At 42.1% G+C, this 12,558-nt stretch overlaps 1 protein-coding gene across 1 annotated transcript; it reads right to left on the bottom strand.

Annotated features, from left to right (window-relative positions):
- Positions 1–521: 521 nt before the first annotated feature.
- Positions 522–4,093, bottom strand: LOC143882222 (tubulin beta-2 chain). Its single transcript, XM_077385709.1, has 3 exons — positions 3,463–4,093; positions 2,479–2,748; positions 522–1,418 (listed from the first exon to the last, which is right to left on the bottom strand). Exons 1-3 carry the CDS (start codon positions 3,854–3,856, stop codon positions 742–744), a joined length of 1,341 nt encoding a protein of 446 aa, XP_077241824.1. The 5' UTR covers positions 3,857–4,093; the 3' UTR covers positions 522–741.
- Between the last annotated feature and the right edge of the window lie 8,465 nt (positions 4,094–12,558).

Here is a 12,558-nt window from a genome sequence, read left to right as displayed (position 1 = left end):
AAATCACCTTTTTGGTTAATTTCCTAACACAAAAGAACAAGTGATTTGTTCAGTTCCCTCTCGATTGTTAAACCTGTTCCCCTTGCATTACTTTTATCTAAAATAAAATGAGCGTCCAATTTCAATGAAATATTTAGCTTAGGTAGCAAGAATTTAGGTCAGATTTCAAACGATGCTACATTTAGGCTCAAATGAGACCACATCAACATCCAATTAGCCAAGGGGCACTCAAATTATAACACCCTCACCGAATGCTAAGTGTTTAAAACATCTATTAGGGTTCTCTTCCAACAAAAACTAAGTCTATGCTTCTCATTCTCCAAACTAAGGGGAGGGGAGAGAGCAAAACCAAAACATTTTGAGGCGCGAGAGTTGCAAAGTACACACTCAAAACGACTGACTGGCTTAGCCCTTTTCGTGGCAAGCTGTCGCTGGAAAGAACAACCACAGACTTACTTTTTAGGAGTACCTGGCAGAACAAAACCCACAAGAAAAAACAACCATGCACAAACAAGAAAGGATAAAGACAAACCCCTAACCAAATATTCAGTAATACCAAAACGGGAGTGAAAAGTGTAGAACAACAGAGCAAAGGACCAAAAACAAAAGGAGCACACAAAATAAAGCAACAGGCTATTGCAAAACGTCAAAGACAAACAAACGCAGAATGAGCCAATCAAAAGTATAAAACGAAAGCCTCAAACGAACTAGGCCACCAAACCAGACAACATATCAACTACCTCAAGCCTCCTGAGCATCATCTTCTTCCTCCTCGTACTCTCCCTCCTCATCTGCAGTGGCATCCTGGTACTGCTGATACTCAGAAACAAGATCATTCATATTACTCTCAGCCTCAGTAAACTCCATCTCATCCATCCCTTCCCCAGTATACCAATGCAAGAAAGCCTTCCTCCTAAACATAGCTGTAAACTGCTCACTAACCCTCCGAAACATCTCCTGAATCGAAGTCGAATTCCCAATAAACGTCGAAGCCATTTTCAAACCGGTAGGAGGAATATCACACACAGTAGACTTAACATTGTTGGGTATCCACTCTACGAAGTAGGAAGAGTTCTTGTTCTGTACATTGATCATTTGTTCGTCAACCTCTTTGGTGCTCATCTTGCCTCGGAACATGGCGGAGGCGGTGAGGTAGCGCCCGTGGCGGGGGTCTGCGGCGCACATCATGTTCTTGGAGTCCCACATTTGTTGGGTGAGTTCTGGGACAGTGAGGGCGCGGTACTGCTGGGAGCCGCGGGAGGTGAGGGGGGCAAAGCCCACCATGAAGAAGTGGAGGCGGGGGAAGGGGATGAGATTGACGGCAAGCTTTCGGAGGTCCGAGTTGAGCTGGCCTGGGAATCGGAGGCAGCAGGTCACACCGCTCATTGTTGCAGAGATCAGATGGTTGAGGTCACCAACTGAGGGAAGGAGGAAGATGAGAGTAAGTTAGCATGCTTTTCATATTGGTTGGCTATATTGAGCCGTGTGTGCATGGTGCATATAAAAGAGGGAATGAGGCAGAAGTGAGCTTGTTTCACAGATGCTTGCTACATTGAGCCGTGTGTGAATGGTGCATATAACGGAGGGAGAAGAGAGTAAGTTAGCATGTTTGAACATAGGTTTGCTAAATTGAGCCGTGTGCATACTGCTTACAAGGAAGACGGAGCCATGAGACACGTGACTTCTCGTGGTGCCGAAAAGAAAAAATGACACATTTTCCTTTTGAAAGTTGTCGTGAGTGAGGGAGAATAAATGCACCCATCACATGCAATTTCCGACACAGCGATGAAAAGAGAAAGAAGGGGGTAAATAAAGGAGTGATATATTCGACCCTGTTTCTACTTGGGGCAACCCCTCCCCTCTACTGCATTTACAAACAATTCTTTTACACTAAAAGGGGATGTCCCATTTAAGAAAGGGCCGAATGTATCATTTCCAATAAATAAACATCTGAATTATCACGTGACCACAAGGCTGTTCTCAACAAAAAGATCACGTGACGGACGAAAAAACAGCTCCAATCAACGAGCAAAAAAGTTTAAAGAGAGGACTTCGATAACGACAAACGATTATTCTATAATGTTCACAGGATATGTGCCTAAAATATCCACACTGGTTACAGTAAAAATCGCGGTTGCTTAAAAAACAAAAAAGCGGCATTTTGGTCATTTAACATGGTGATATTCGAACGACTAAAACGGATATTCGCCAGGCGATGTTGTATACAGCTGGGAAACAGGTCGTCCCCGCATCACGTCAAGGAGGAAAGACCATTGTCACTTTTAAAATGATTAAACCCATTTTAGATTACCGTATTGCCCACGCCAATCAAGCCAATAACGAAGGAGGAGTGGATAGTATGGTCATTTCGAAAGGAGTAGTAAACAAAGAAAACAGAACAGCTGGCATCTTCGTTGATGAAACCCTAGATTAGTCAGAGAGCGAGAGAGAGAGAGTGAGTGAGAAAGAGATGCTTACAGCTAGGCGTGGTCAGTTTTAGGGTTCTGAAGCAGATGTCATAAAGGGCTTCGTTGTCCAAGACCATGCACTCATCGGCGTTTTCTACGAGCTGGTGGACTGAGAGAGTTGCGTTGTAAGGCTCAACCACCGTGTCAGACACTTTGGGCGAAGGGAAAACGGAGAAGGTGAGCATCATTCGATCAGGGTACTCTTCCCTGATCTTGGAGATCAGCAGAGTTCCCATACCAGAACCCGTTCCGCCTCCTAGAGAGTGGCAGACCTGGAATCCTGCAAGGGAGAGAAAAAGTAAGAAGAGAAAATACAGAACAGGAAAAATGAAGCAAATGAAAATTAAGAATAATTTCATCATTAAAGAATAGACAAATAGGGAAAATAACATAGAAATTTGCAAGAAAAAATGCAGAAACAACAGATACAGGGGGAAATCAAGAAAAAAAATAGTTCAATTGCATCTGAAAGAAGAAGAAAAAGATCCATCACATAATCGATGGATAAGAGAGGGAAAGGAACAACCCAAGCCATTTAATGAAAATAAAGATTAAAGATTGACAGAAAATAGGAAATGCATGACACTAGAAGCACCAGAAAATTAAAGAAGAACAGCAGTGGCAATAAATACAGTACGGAGAGAGAAATATTATAGAGAGAGAGAGAGAGAGAGATTGGGGAAAGTATTTAAACGAGAAAAAAATCGCTAGAACGAATAAACAAGATCTACACAAAAATTCAATTTGAAACAGAAATAAAAGCATCAAAACCAGAACAAACAAACAAATATGCAAACAAAGAAAAACTACAGAGATTGAGAAAGAATTTCAAGAAAAAGAAAAACATAACAATAAATTGCAGAAATGAATAAAACGAGATCTATCCACAAAACATCAATCCAAAACAGAAATATAATCATAAAAACTCATAACAATATAAAGACTGGAAAAAGAAACAAAACATTCAACACACACACACACACAGAAATTTTACCTTGCAGACAATCGCAGTTCTCAGCCTCCTTTCTCACCACATCAAGAACCGAATCAATGAGTTCCGCTCCTTCCGTATAGTGTCCCTTCGCCCAGTTATTTCCGGCACCAGATTGCCCAAAAACAAAGTTATCAGGCCTAAAGATCTGACCGAACGGCCCAGATCTAACGCTATCCATCGTTCCAGGTTCAAGATCCATCAGAACGGCACGGGGAACAAATCTCCCACAACTCGCCTCATTATAGTAGACATTAAGCCTCTCAAGTTGCAGATCTGAGTCTCCATGGTATCTCCCTGTTGCATCTATGCCATGCTCGGCACAGATCACCTCCCAAAACTTAGCTCCGATCTGGTTCCCGCACTGGCCGCCCTGGATATGCAAGATCTCACGCATTTTCGCTAGATCTAGGGTTTAAATGTTGAAAAAATCGATGGAGAAGAAGAAACTAGGGTTGAAATGTGGAGAAATCGATGGAGAAGAAGAAATTAGGGTTGAAATGAAGAGGAATCGATGGAGAAGAAGGAGATCTGGTCGATATCTGGAGTTACAAGCGTGAGATGAAGGAGATCTGGTTTATGGAGATGGAAGAACAGAGGAGAGAATTAGGGCACAAGAAGGGGAAAATAGGTGAGAAAGAGAGAGGATGGGTATTTATAGCGTGAACGTAACGGTCCCATTTGCCGTTTGGTGAGAGGGGCAGAGAAGGGTTAGGTTTAACGGCGTTGGGTAACGGCCGTCTTGTTTTAGTGGGAGTTTCAATTTTGAAAATTGAAATGAAATGCAATTGCAAACCGTAGTTCTCTCAATGAGGCGGAGTTTAGTAGTCTTTGGAGTATCAAACTTGGTAGCCCTCATATGTCAGATCTTTTCTAATGAAGATGATAACTTCGCACCCCTGTAGGATAATTCGCTCCCCTATATCGTTAAAAGCGTTAAAGTTTTTTTTTTAATGGGTAAAACAAGCGTTAAAGTTGCCACAAACTTTAACCTTAAAAAGCCAAAAGGTGCGCGAATCATCCTACAGGCCGTCCCCTTTTCTAAACGTCCTTGTTGTAATATAATGTGACGTACCCGCTAATGCATAGTAGGTCCCCCACAGGTGATTGATCTAAACCGTCCATTTGAGAGACCTTGCTTTAGATCAAGCCAGTCATGAAACTGAAACATCTAATAATGCTGTGTAAATTTCTTTTAGATTGGCTAGATTTTTAGCCCATAGAAGATCCAAAGAGGGCCTCTTAGACGAACGGTTGGGATCAATCAATGGTGGAACCCATTAGAATGAAGCATTCCTAGACATCTTGTGGGGCCCATTTGATCCTTTGATTTGGCCAGCCACATAAGACCAGCCCATTTTGTTGGTTGCACCTTGATCGAACGATCCTAACCCTTCAATCTATAAGATCTTGTTCAGAGATGTACAGGCTAAAGTGTAGATTTCTGTTTCCCTTAATCTTACAAATTGGCCATGTGGGTCCCCTCACGATGATCTACATATGGGCGGTTATAAATGCATACACATATGAATACAATATCCATGTGTAAAGTGAAGATTATGATGGATTACTAACTTTGAAAGTTGAAACTGCTCTGATTAAAGAATAAATTTACGGAAGTGCCCTCCAGTAATGAAATTTCTCTTCACAGGCTGGCCAGTTGTTTTCCAGCATGACATCGATGCAGTTCGCAGATGCCTAGCTGGTTTTACGTGCTTTTCACTCTCTGGTCCCACGTGTGGGGCCCGTATGAAACATACAAAGGTACGTAAGCTGGGGCAGTGGGGCTGGATGAATGTGACTTAGACTAAATATCTTATGCATCTGATAATCCAAACCTTTAGATTTTTGTTTATATTTTTTCCACTCGGATTTTCACTTCCTCAGCCATCCATTTTACAGCCTACAATAATTAATAGTTAGGATCGTCCGTCCAATGGATAATATTAGGGCATTACCCATTTACAATAGATAACATGAGTTTTTTATGGTGCCCGACCTAGATGCACCATGCCTGCGGTAATATTTGATCCAACAACAGCCCACTTTTTAAGTAACTAATGTATCAAATATCAAGGGCGGTACATTTGACTTCACATGCCCTTCATGGGACTTCGCAGGTAGGCCAGTATATAATTTTTGTGAATAACATATGAATGGTTTGGATCATTAAAATATGAGATGCTGGAATCCGCTTCCTATTTTATTCTGAGTTTGGTTCAAAAAATGAATAGAATCATTGGGGGGCAGAAGTGACACCGAAGTGGAATTAAAAGGAGAAAAAAACACTGATTCTGTTTGGAAACTAAGGGCATTTCTAGTTGCCAGGATTTCTTATTTTTTATTTTTTTACTAAAAACATGAAAAAGTGGAACCGATTTTGTAACTTCTCATCACTTGGAGAAACTAGTTTCCTGTTTTTTGATTCCTGGTTTTTAGGCACTTCACCATCATCTCCATTTGGACACACCGGTTTATCATGAAAAAAAAAATCAAAATCTGAAAGAGAGGGATAGGGTGGGGAGGAGAGACTTGAGAGGGAAGGAAATTAGTCGAGAGCGAAAAGTTGCTACAAACAAGAAAAAAAATCAATCATATTTTGGGTGGAGTTTTTTGTTTCCTTCTTCTTTTTTCCAGTCTTTTCTTACCCTCTCCTCACTTAGTCCCTGTTGTCTATCCCTCTCCCACCCCCCCCCCCCCCCCCCCCCGCTCACCATCGGCAAAGCTAATATTACAGGGGGAAAAATCATGGTAGCCAACTACATGCCCTAAAGGTGCATAAGATGAAAGTGATCTGATCTTTTGATTTTACCGACAACCTAATGTTGTTGAAACAGCAAGCCTCTTCTATGGTTCTGCCAAGAAGAATTAAAAAGATGATTTTTGTAGTACTTTATCTTACATGTGACCATATGAGATGCTTGCTTGATGGGGTTAGCACCATGTGGGTTGCGTCAAGGATGTACAAAAAGATCAACTATCTCGATTGCAAATAAGGGCAGGAGGTATGGGACCCAAAAGTTGACCGTTAGCATTGAACATGGCATAATTGTCTGCTTAGGCCCTGTTTAAATTGTAGGAATTTTCTGAAAAAAGTTTGGAATGGAAAAACATTTCCAAAATGTCTTACTCTTTTTAAGCACAAAAAAGGGTCATTTGAAAAAGAAAAAGAAATCCCAAGAAAAAAATCATCAAATATGTTTTTCTTACAATCCAATAATCGGTTTTGGACTCACAATCGGTTGTCAAAATCTAAAACGAACAGGGCCTTTGGGTTTTGACTATCAATTGGGAGTCCAAAATTGATTATTGGACTTAAGATTACATCCAATTTTGAGTCCAAATCATGGTTGCCAAATATGGCCTAAGGCTCTGTTCACTTGTGTTCCCGGGAATGCGAATCCCTGGAAAACAGCCTCTTTTTTCCTTGACAAGACCTTGACAAGACAGAATTCTGGTGTTCACTTTCCTTCCTGAGAAAGTAACAAGCCTAGGTGGAAAATGTCAAATAATGACATGGAAATTGCCAAAAATGATGTGGAAATGTCTCTTGTCTCACAAGTGTGGGAAACCAAATCCCACTATTTTGGTCGGATTTGCTTTCCCGGGAAGACTAGTGAAAAAAGGTGGGTAAACAGTTTCTCGGAAAATCTTTTCCTACACAGTTTTTCTGGATTTCTTTTCCTAATACCACGTCAGATTCCCGGAAAACTTTTTCTTTTCCTTTCCCGGGAAAACAAGTGATCAGAGCCTAAGGATTTTGTCGAGAGAAGAGAGGTGCCAAATTTTGTACGCAGTAATTGTACTGATGGGATTTTTGTGTGTCATGGGACCCTGACAATATGGGTCGCCTCAAGATGGTCTGCGAGATCAACGGTCCCCCGATTACTCAACTTGTCCCATCATTTGTGTATTCAAGCAATGAAATAAAAGCAATGCCCAGCTCGAGAGAGAGAGAGAGATATTTGCTAGGCAATTTCGCCTCAAGGCATTTGCGGCTCACTTTTGCATGATATAAGAACTGCATCACATGAATTAAATATATAAGACAAAATCTGCTATATAGTGAGCCAGTGTGGCTGTTCTATTCTGCAAAAGTGAGCTGCGAAATGGCTTTCAGAGAAATCGACTAGCAAATCCCATATTTCGGTTGCATAATCATAATCATAATCTAATCATTTGAATAAGTGAATGCTAAAATAAGAAAGGAATCTAAGGAGATGATATCATTTGGGGGGTGTCCCCATCAAATAATGAGCTCTCCATTTCTTATGCTTGCATACAAAGTATCTGTTTTACCCATAAAAAAAAAAACAAAGTATCTGTCTGCCACCTAGCCATGGACACGCGCGTGCGCGTGTGTGTGTGCCCGTCGAGGTTGGAGGTTGGTATCAAAGCATCCAGCACCATGAGTTCTTCCCCCTCAAAAGCTCTACTTTCCCCTTCAGTCATGACCCCACAATTAACTCACGAAAGGTTACGTTAGGGTTTAAATTCATAAATCTAACTAGGATTCAGTACCGACAAGGCGATAACTCTTGCACATCATCGGAATGAGTTTGAGACATGGTACATGTGGTGGGTTCGTGATCGGATGACCTACACTGTTCATATGATGGCCCCACAGTGATGGGCCTATAATAAGCTTATTTGTGTAGGCACAATCTTAACTTTTTTTATTGGATGGATGGGATATTTCGATCAATGTGATCCATCCATGAACGGTCTAATATTGCCAAGTGGACCAGAGCCGTGTTATATTTGTTATTTTATGAGAAGACTAGTGTTTGAACCGTTGAATGATGATGTTTTAAACGAAATAGATGGTGGTTCATACTCTCCCTCAAATTGAGTTATGGACAAAGCAACTCGAATGTGAGTATGTGACTTTGAGACCCTTACGATTATTCCTTGAGAGAGAGGACTGTCAGTGTCAGCTGTTAGCGAGACCAAATGAAGTGAGTGGGAAGGGATCTATTCGCTACTTTCACAAAGGAAGTGACAAGACGTGGAAATGGAGCCTAACGATGAGGGAGGCTTCCTGAAGGATCACCGATCTTAAACCCTCATCGTGTTAGGTACCTAACCAATGCGCCAGAAGCTCTAGAGTTGATGAAACGCGTTAGGCTAGGCTCTTTAAACATGTCCCACACCAGGTTAGATCCCACCTAGGCGGGCCCCCACCCATGACCGTAACATTCCACCACGCTTCCGCATCCGCCATCATTAGTGGCCCACTACGTGACGGCTTTCACTCCGGCCTTTTTCTAGATAGCATTTTCCATAGACTACTACATCATGCTAATGAATGACTGTAAACAAAAAAATGTGTTATACTTACGAGCCGATGATCATTCTTTCTGCACTCCACATAGAATGAGGCAAACTTTTTTCTTTGTTGAACTAAGATATGGCCAACGGTACTAAGCTTCTCGAATTAGTTTCCTTATTTTTCTCCGAGTATTCTCCGGGATTTGGGAGATGTAAAGCCTGTTTCGTGAGACTTAAGGGGAAGTGGAAGTTGAGTATGGGTTAGGAGGTGGACCGGAGTAGATATAGAGTACCGGGAGAGAGTCTAAGTTGAACACGAGATGGGCCAAAACTTTGGTCTGGGGTTCTAAACATTGGCCCATTTTTCAAAGGGGGTGATTCTCTATTTATAATCGGAAGGGAAATGATAAAAAACAGGTTTTTTTAGATGCATGATTGGTCGTAGCCACAACTCGGCAAGTCACCCAACTTTTTAGGCGTCTTTTCAGGTTTTGACGATAGGGGTGCAACCCGATGGATTCAACCCAATGTGGGTTGGGTTAGGGTTGACCATCCTCGATCCGAGGCTCGGGTTGGGTCGGGATAGTGTTGAGGGAATGCTATATCGGGTTGGGTTAGGGTTGGCCTCAATCCGATCCATCATGACCATAGTTGCACCCCTTTTTGACAGTGGCGGTTAGTTAACAACTGCTGTCAAAATGAAAAAGGCAATATTTTTGGTGGCACTGTCAACGGTCGGTGGCGTCTGCCGGACACGCTAACCATCGAGCAGTGGCCCAGTGAACCGTCCTTGGTGGTTTTTTAGGAGGAGTGTTGGGACCCGGGTAGAGCTCACCCTTAAAAGCTAGCCATTAAGGGAGGGCGCTCAAACCCTTGTAAGCCAGTCCACATCAAACCACTTTTCCGATGTGGGATTTTGGCTTTTGTGTGGAACCCCAACAGTCTCCCCCTCCTCGCGAAAGCAATGTGGACAATCTCGCCCTATATGCAGGATCAATGTGTGAACTACGAGATATTCTCCAATGGATTTTTCCATCCTCGGACACCACCGGGGTTACTGAGATCTTCCCTGAGGGACTTTTCCGTCCTTGGAGGCACATCGGGGTCGCCACGCCCTGTCTCTAATACCACTTGTTAGGACCCGAGTAGAACTCACCCTCAAAGGCTAGCTTTTAAGGGTGAGTTCTACCCGTGTCCCAACAAGTAGTATCACCCTCCCCTTAAAGGCTAGCTTTTAAGGGTGAGTCCTACTCGGGTCCCAACAAAGAGATCAAGTCATGCCACGATTGGTTGAGCACACATGTAGTGGTAGGTTTTTACGGCGCCATCTCCCATGAAGGTGGAGTACGACCGGCTGGGTACCTGTCTATTCGAACTATCCTGGGGGACTTTTGCCCTTTTAATTTTGAGTGGCATGGGAACTTCTTTTGTAGTCAAAGTTAGGGGTGGTTATTCGATTATAACTGAACCGAATTTTTAAAAAACGAGGGCTAGGATCATCCAATCGAAATAATTTTTTGAGCACACCCTAATTAAGTTGTGATCAATCAAATGGACGGTTTTGATCATCCTACGGAGTGCTCATATAGCACTTTTTTAAAAATAATAATGGTTTTTATCAAAATTTTGGTTATTTCGGTTAACCGATTTTTTTTGTTGAGATAACCGAAACCGAATAACCGAATTTTCAAAAAAAAAAAAAACCCGAAACCAAAAAAGAAAAAACCAAACCAAACCGACGGAAGCAATTCAAATCGGTTCGGTTATAACCAAATAATGAACACCCCTAGTCAAAGTCATTTCTTCGATTCAAGAAGTAAGCATATCATTGAAGTGCTAGACCGTTTTATGTTGCAGTCAGTGCAAAATGAGGTGTCTATAGTAATGATGATCCTCGTTTTTTGCATTTTCCTTATTAGTATTACAATTGTGCAGCTAGTGTAATTTTTTGGCTATTAGAAATCCCATACGGGATATCAAATCGCAACCATAATCAAACAATGCGGGGCTCACTCTGTGATAACCGGCATTCACTATTATCTTGTAATGTGGTCTCCATAACCAAGGTTCTTAGAGGCCGATATCTGGGCGATCTCGGACCATGGCCGATACTAAGATATCATTATTTAGGATAATTCAAACAACCACCGCAATGTTGCCAATTGTATTAAGGTAGAAGAAATCTTATAAATTTATTACTTCCTAGTGATGCCAAAATCCATACTTAAGTCTTGGGGGAGTGCTATCGACGAGGTCGGCCTTTTAGGACATCCACAAAGAAGTCATAGATGGCCAAGAGTTTGGACTTCGGGGGACCCTTCGACGCTCAAGTAGGAACAAAGCACCAAACAATACGAACCTGAGCACTAAAGGTAGGAATAACTTAAGGAGAGATTGACAGTGTGGCCCTGTGATGCCTAGCTTGGAGTTTGAACCCCTTTTATAGATTTGGAGTCCTTAACAGTTTAGGAAACTTGCCTTCTGTGGAGTCTTGGTATTCGACCGACTTATCTAATAAGGCAATTTCCATATTTATCCTAGCCGTCAGCAAGATTGCCTTAGGGTACGACTTCTAGGATTATGGCTTGTGGAAGAAGTGCGAAATAACTCTTGTGCCCTTGTTACAGTGTTACCGCTTTAGTTGCCTGGAGCCTCCGGACACCTCGGTGCCACATTTTGAGCTAAGTCTAACCCAGAATTAAATTCCTAACATGCAAACCCATAAAAAATGTAATAAATGAGCCCTTGATTCTAATGCGGTGTGTAGCCGTATAATCCACGACCACCCACTTTGCAGCATTAATGGATGATCCAAACAATACGAACCTGAGCACTAAACGTAGGAATAACTTAAGGAGAGATTGAGAGCGTGGCCCTGTGATGCCTAGCTTGGAGTTTGAACCCCTTTTATAGATTTGGAGTCCTTAGCAGTTTAGGAAACTTGTCTTTTGTGGAGTCTTGGTATTCGACCGACTTATCTAATAAGGCAATTTCCATATTTATCCTAGTCGTCAGCAAGATTGCCTTAGGGTATGACTTCTAGGATTATGGCTTGTGGAAGAAGTGTGAAATAACTCTTGTGCCCCTGTTACAGTGTTACCGCTTTGGTTCCCTGGAGCCTCCGGGCACCTCGGCGCCACATTATGAGCTAAGTCTAACCCATAATTAAATTCCTAACATGCAAACCCATAAAAACTGTAATAAATGAGCCCCTGATTCTAATGTGGTGTGTAGCCGTATAATCCACGACCACCCACTTTGCAGCATTAATGGATGATCCAAACAATATGAACCTGAGCACTAAACGTAGGAATAACTTAAGGAGAGATTGAGAGCGTAGCCCTGTGATGCCTAACTTGGAGTTTGAACCCCTTTTATAGATTTGGAGTCCTTAGCAGTTTAGGAAACTTGTCTTTTGTGGAGTCGTGGTATTCGACCGACTTATCTAATAAGGCAATTTCCATATTTATCCTAGCCGTCAACAAGATTGCCTTAGGGTACGACTTCTAGGATTATGGCTTGTGGAAGAAGTGCGAAATAACTCTTGTGCCCCCTGTTATAGTGTTACCGCTTTGGTTGCCTGCCTCGGTGCCACATTCTGAGCTAAGTCTAACCCAAAATTAAATTCCTAGCATGCAAACCCATAAAAAATGTAATAAATGAGCCCCTGATTCTAATGTGGTGTGTAGCCGTATAATCCACGACCACCCACTTTGTAGGATTAATGGATGATCCAAATTGTCCATTTGTTTGGGCCACATTGTGAATAATTTGTGCCCAAAAACATTTCCATCGGATGTCCTAACTCTCCGATCTATAGAGGTTTTC

Source organism: Tasmannia lanceolata, unplaced genomic scaffold (genome assembly GCF_043159265.1).
Source record: "Tasmannia lanceolata isolate RefF3 unplaced genomic scaffold, GAP_Taslan_0.1 ptg000007l, whole genome shotgun sequence".
Lineage (NCBI taxonomy): Eukaryota > Viridiplantae > Streptophyta > Magnoliopsida > Canellales > Winteraceae > Tasmannia > Tasmannia lanceolata.
Note: the sequence above shows the minus strand (reverse complement) of the source record. Positions and strands in the feature narration are given on the sequence as shown.

Excerpts from the sequence above, each read along its gene's own strand:
- LOC143882222 (XM_077385709.1), bottom strand. The coding sequence starts at position 3,856 with ATGCGTGAGATCTTGCATATCCAGGGCGGCCAGTGCGGGAACCAGATC. Across the intron at positions 2,749-3,462 it reads GAACTGCGATTGTCTGCAAG|GATTCCAGGTCTGCCACTCT; the intron begins GTAAAATTTCTG and ends TCTCCCTTGCAG. Across the intron at positions 1,419-2,478 it reads AAAACTGACCACGCCTAGCT|TTGGTGACCTCAACCATCTG; the intron begins GTAAGCATCTCT and ends TCCTTCCCTCAG.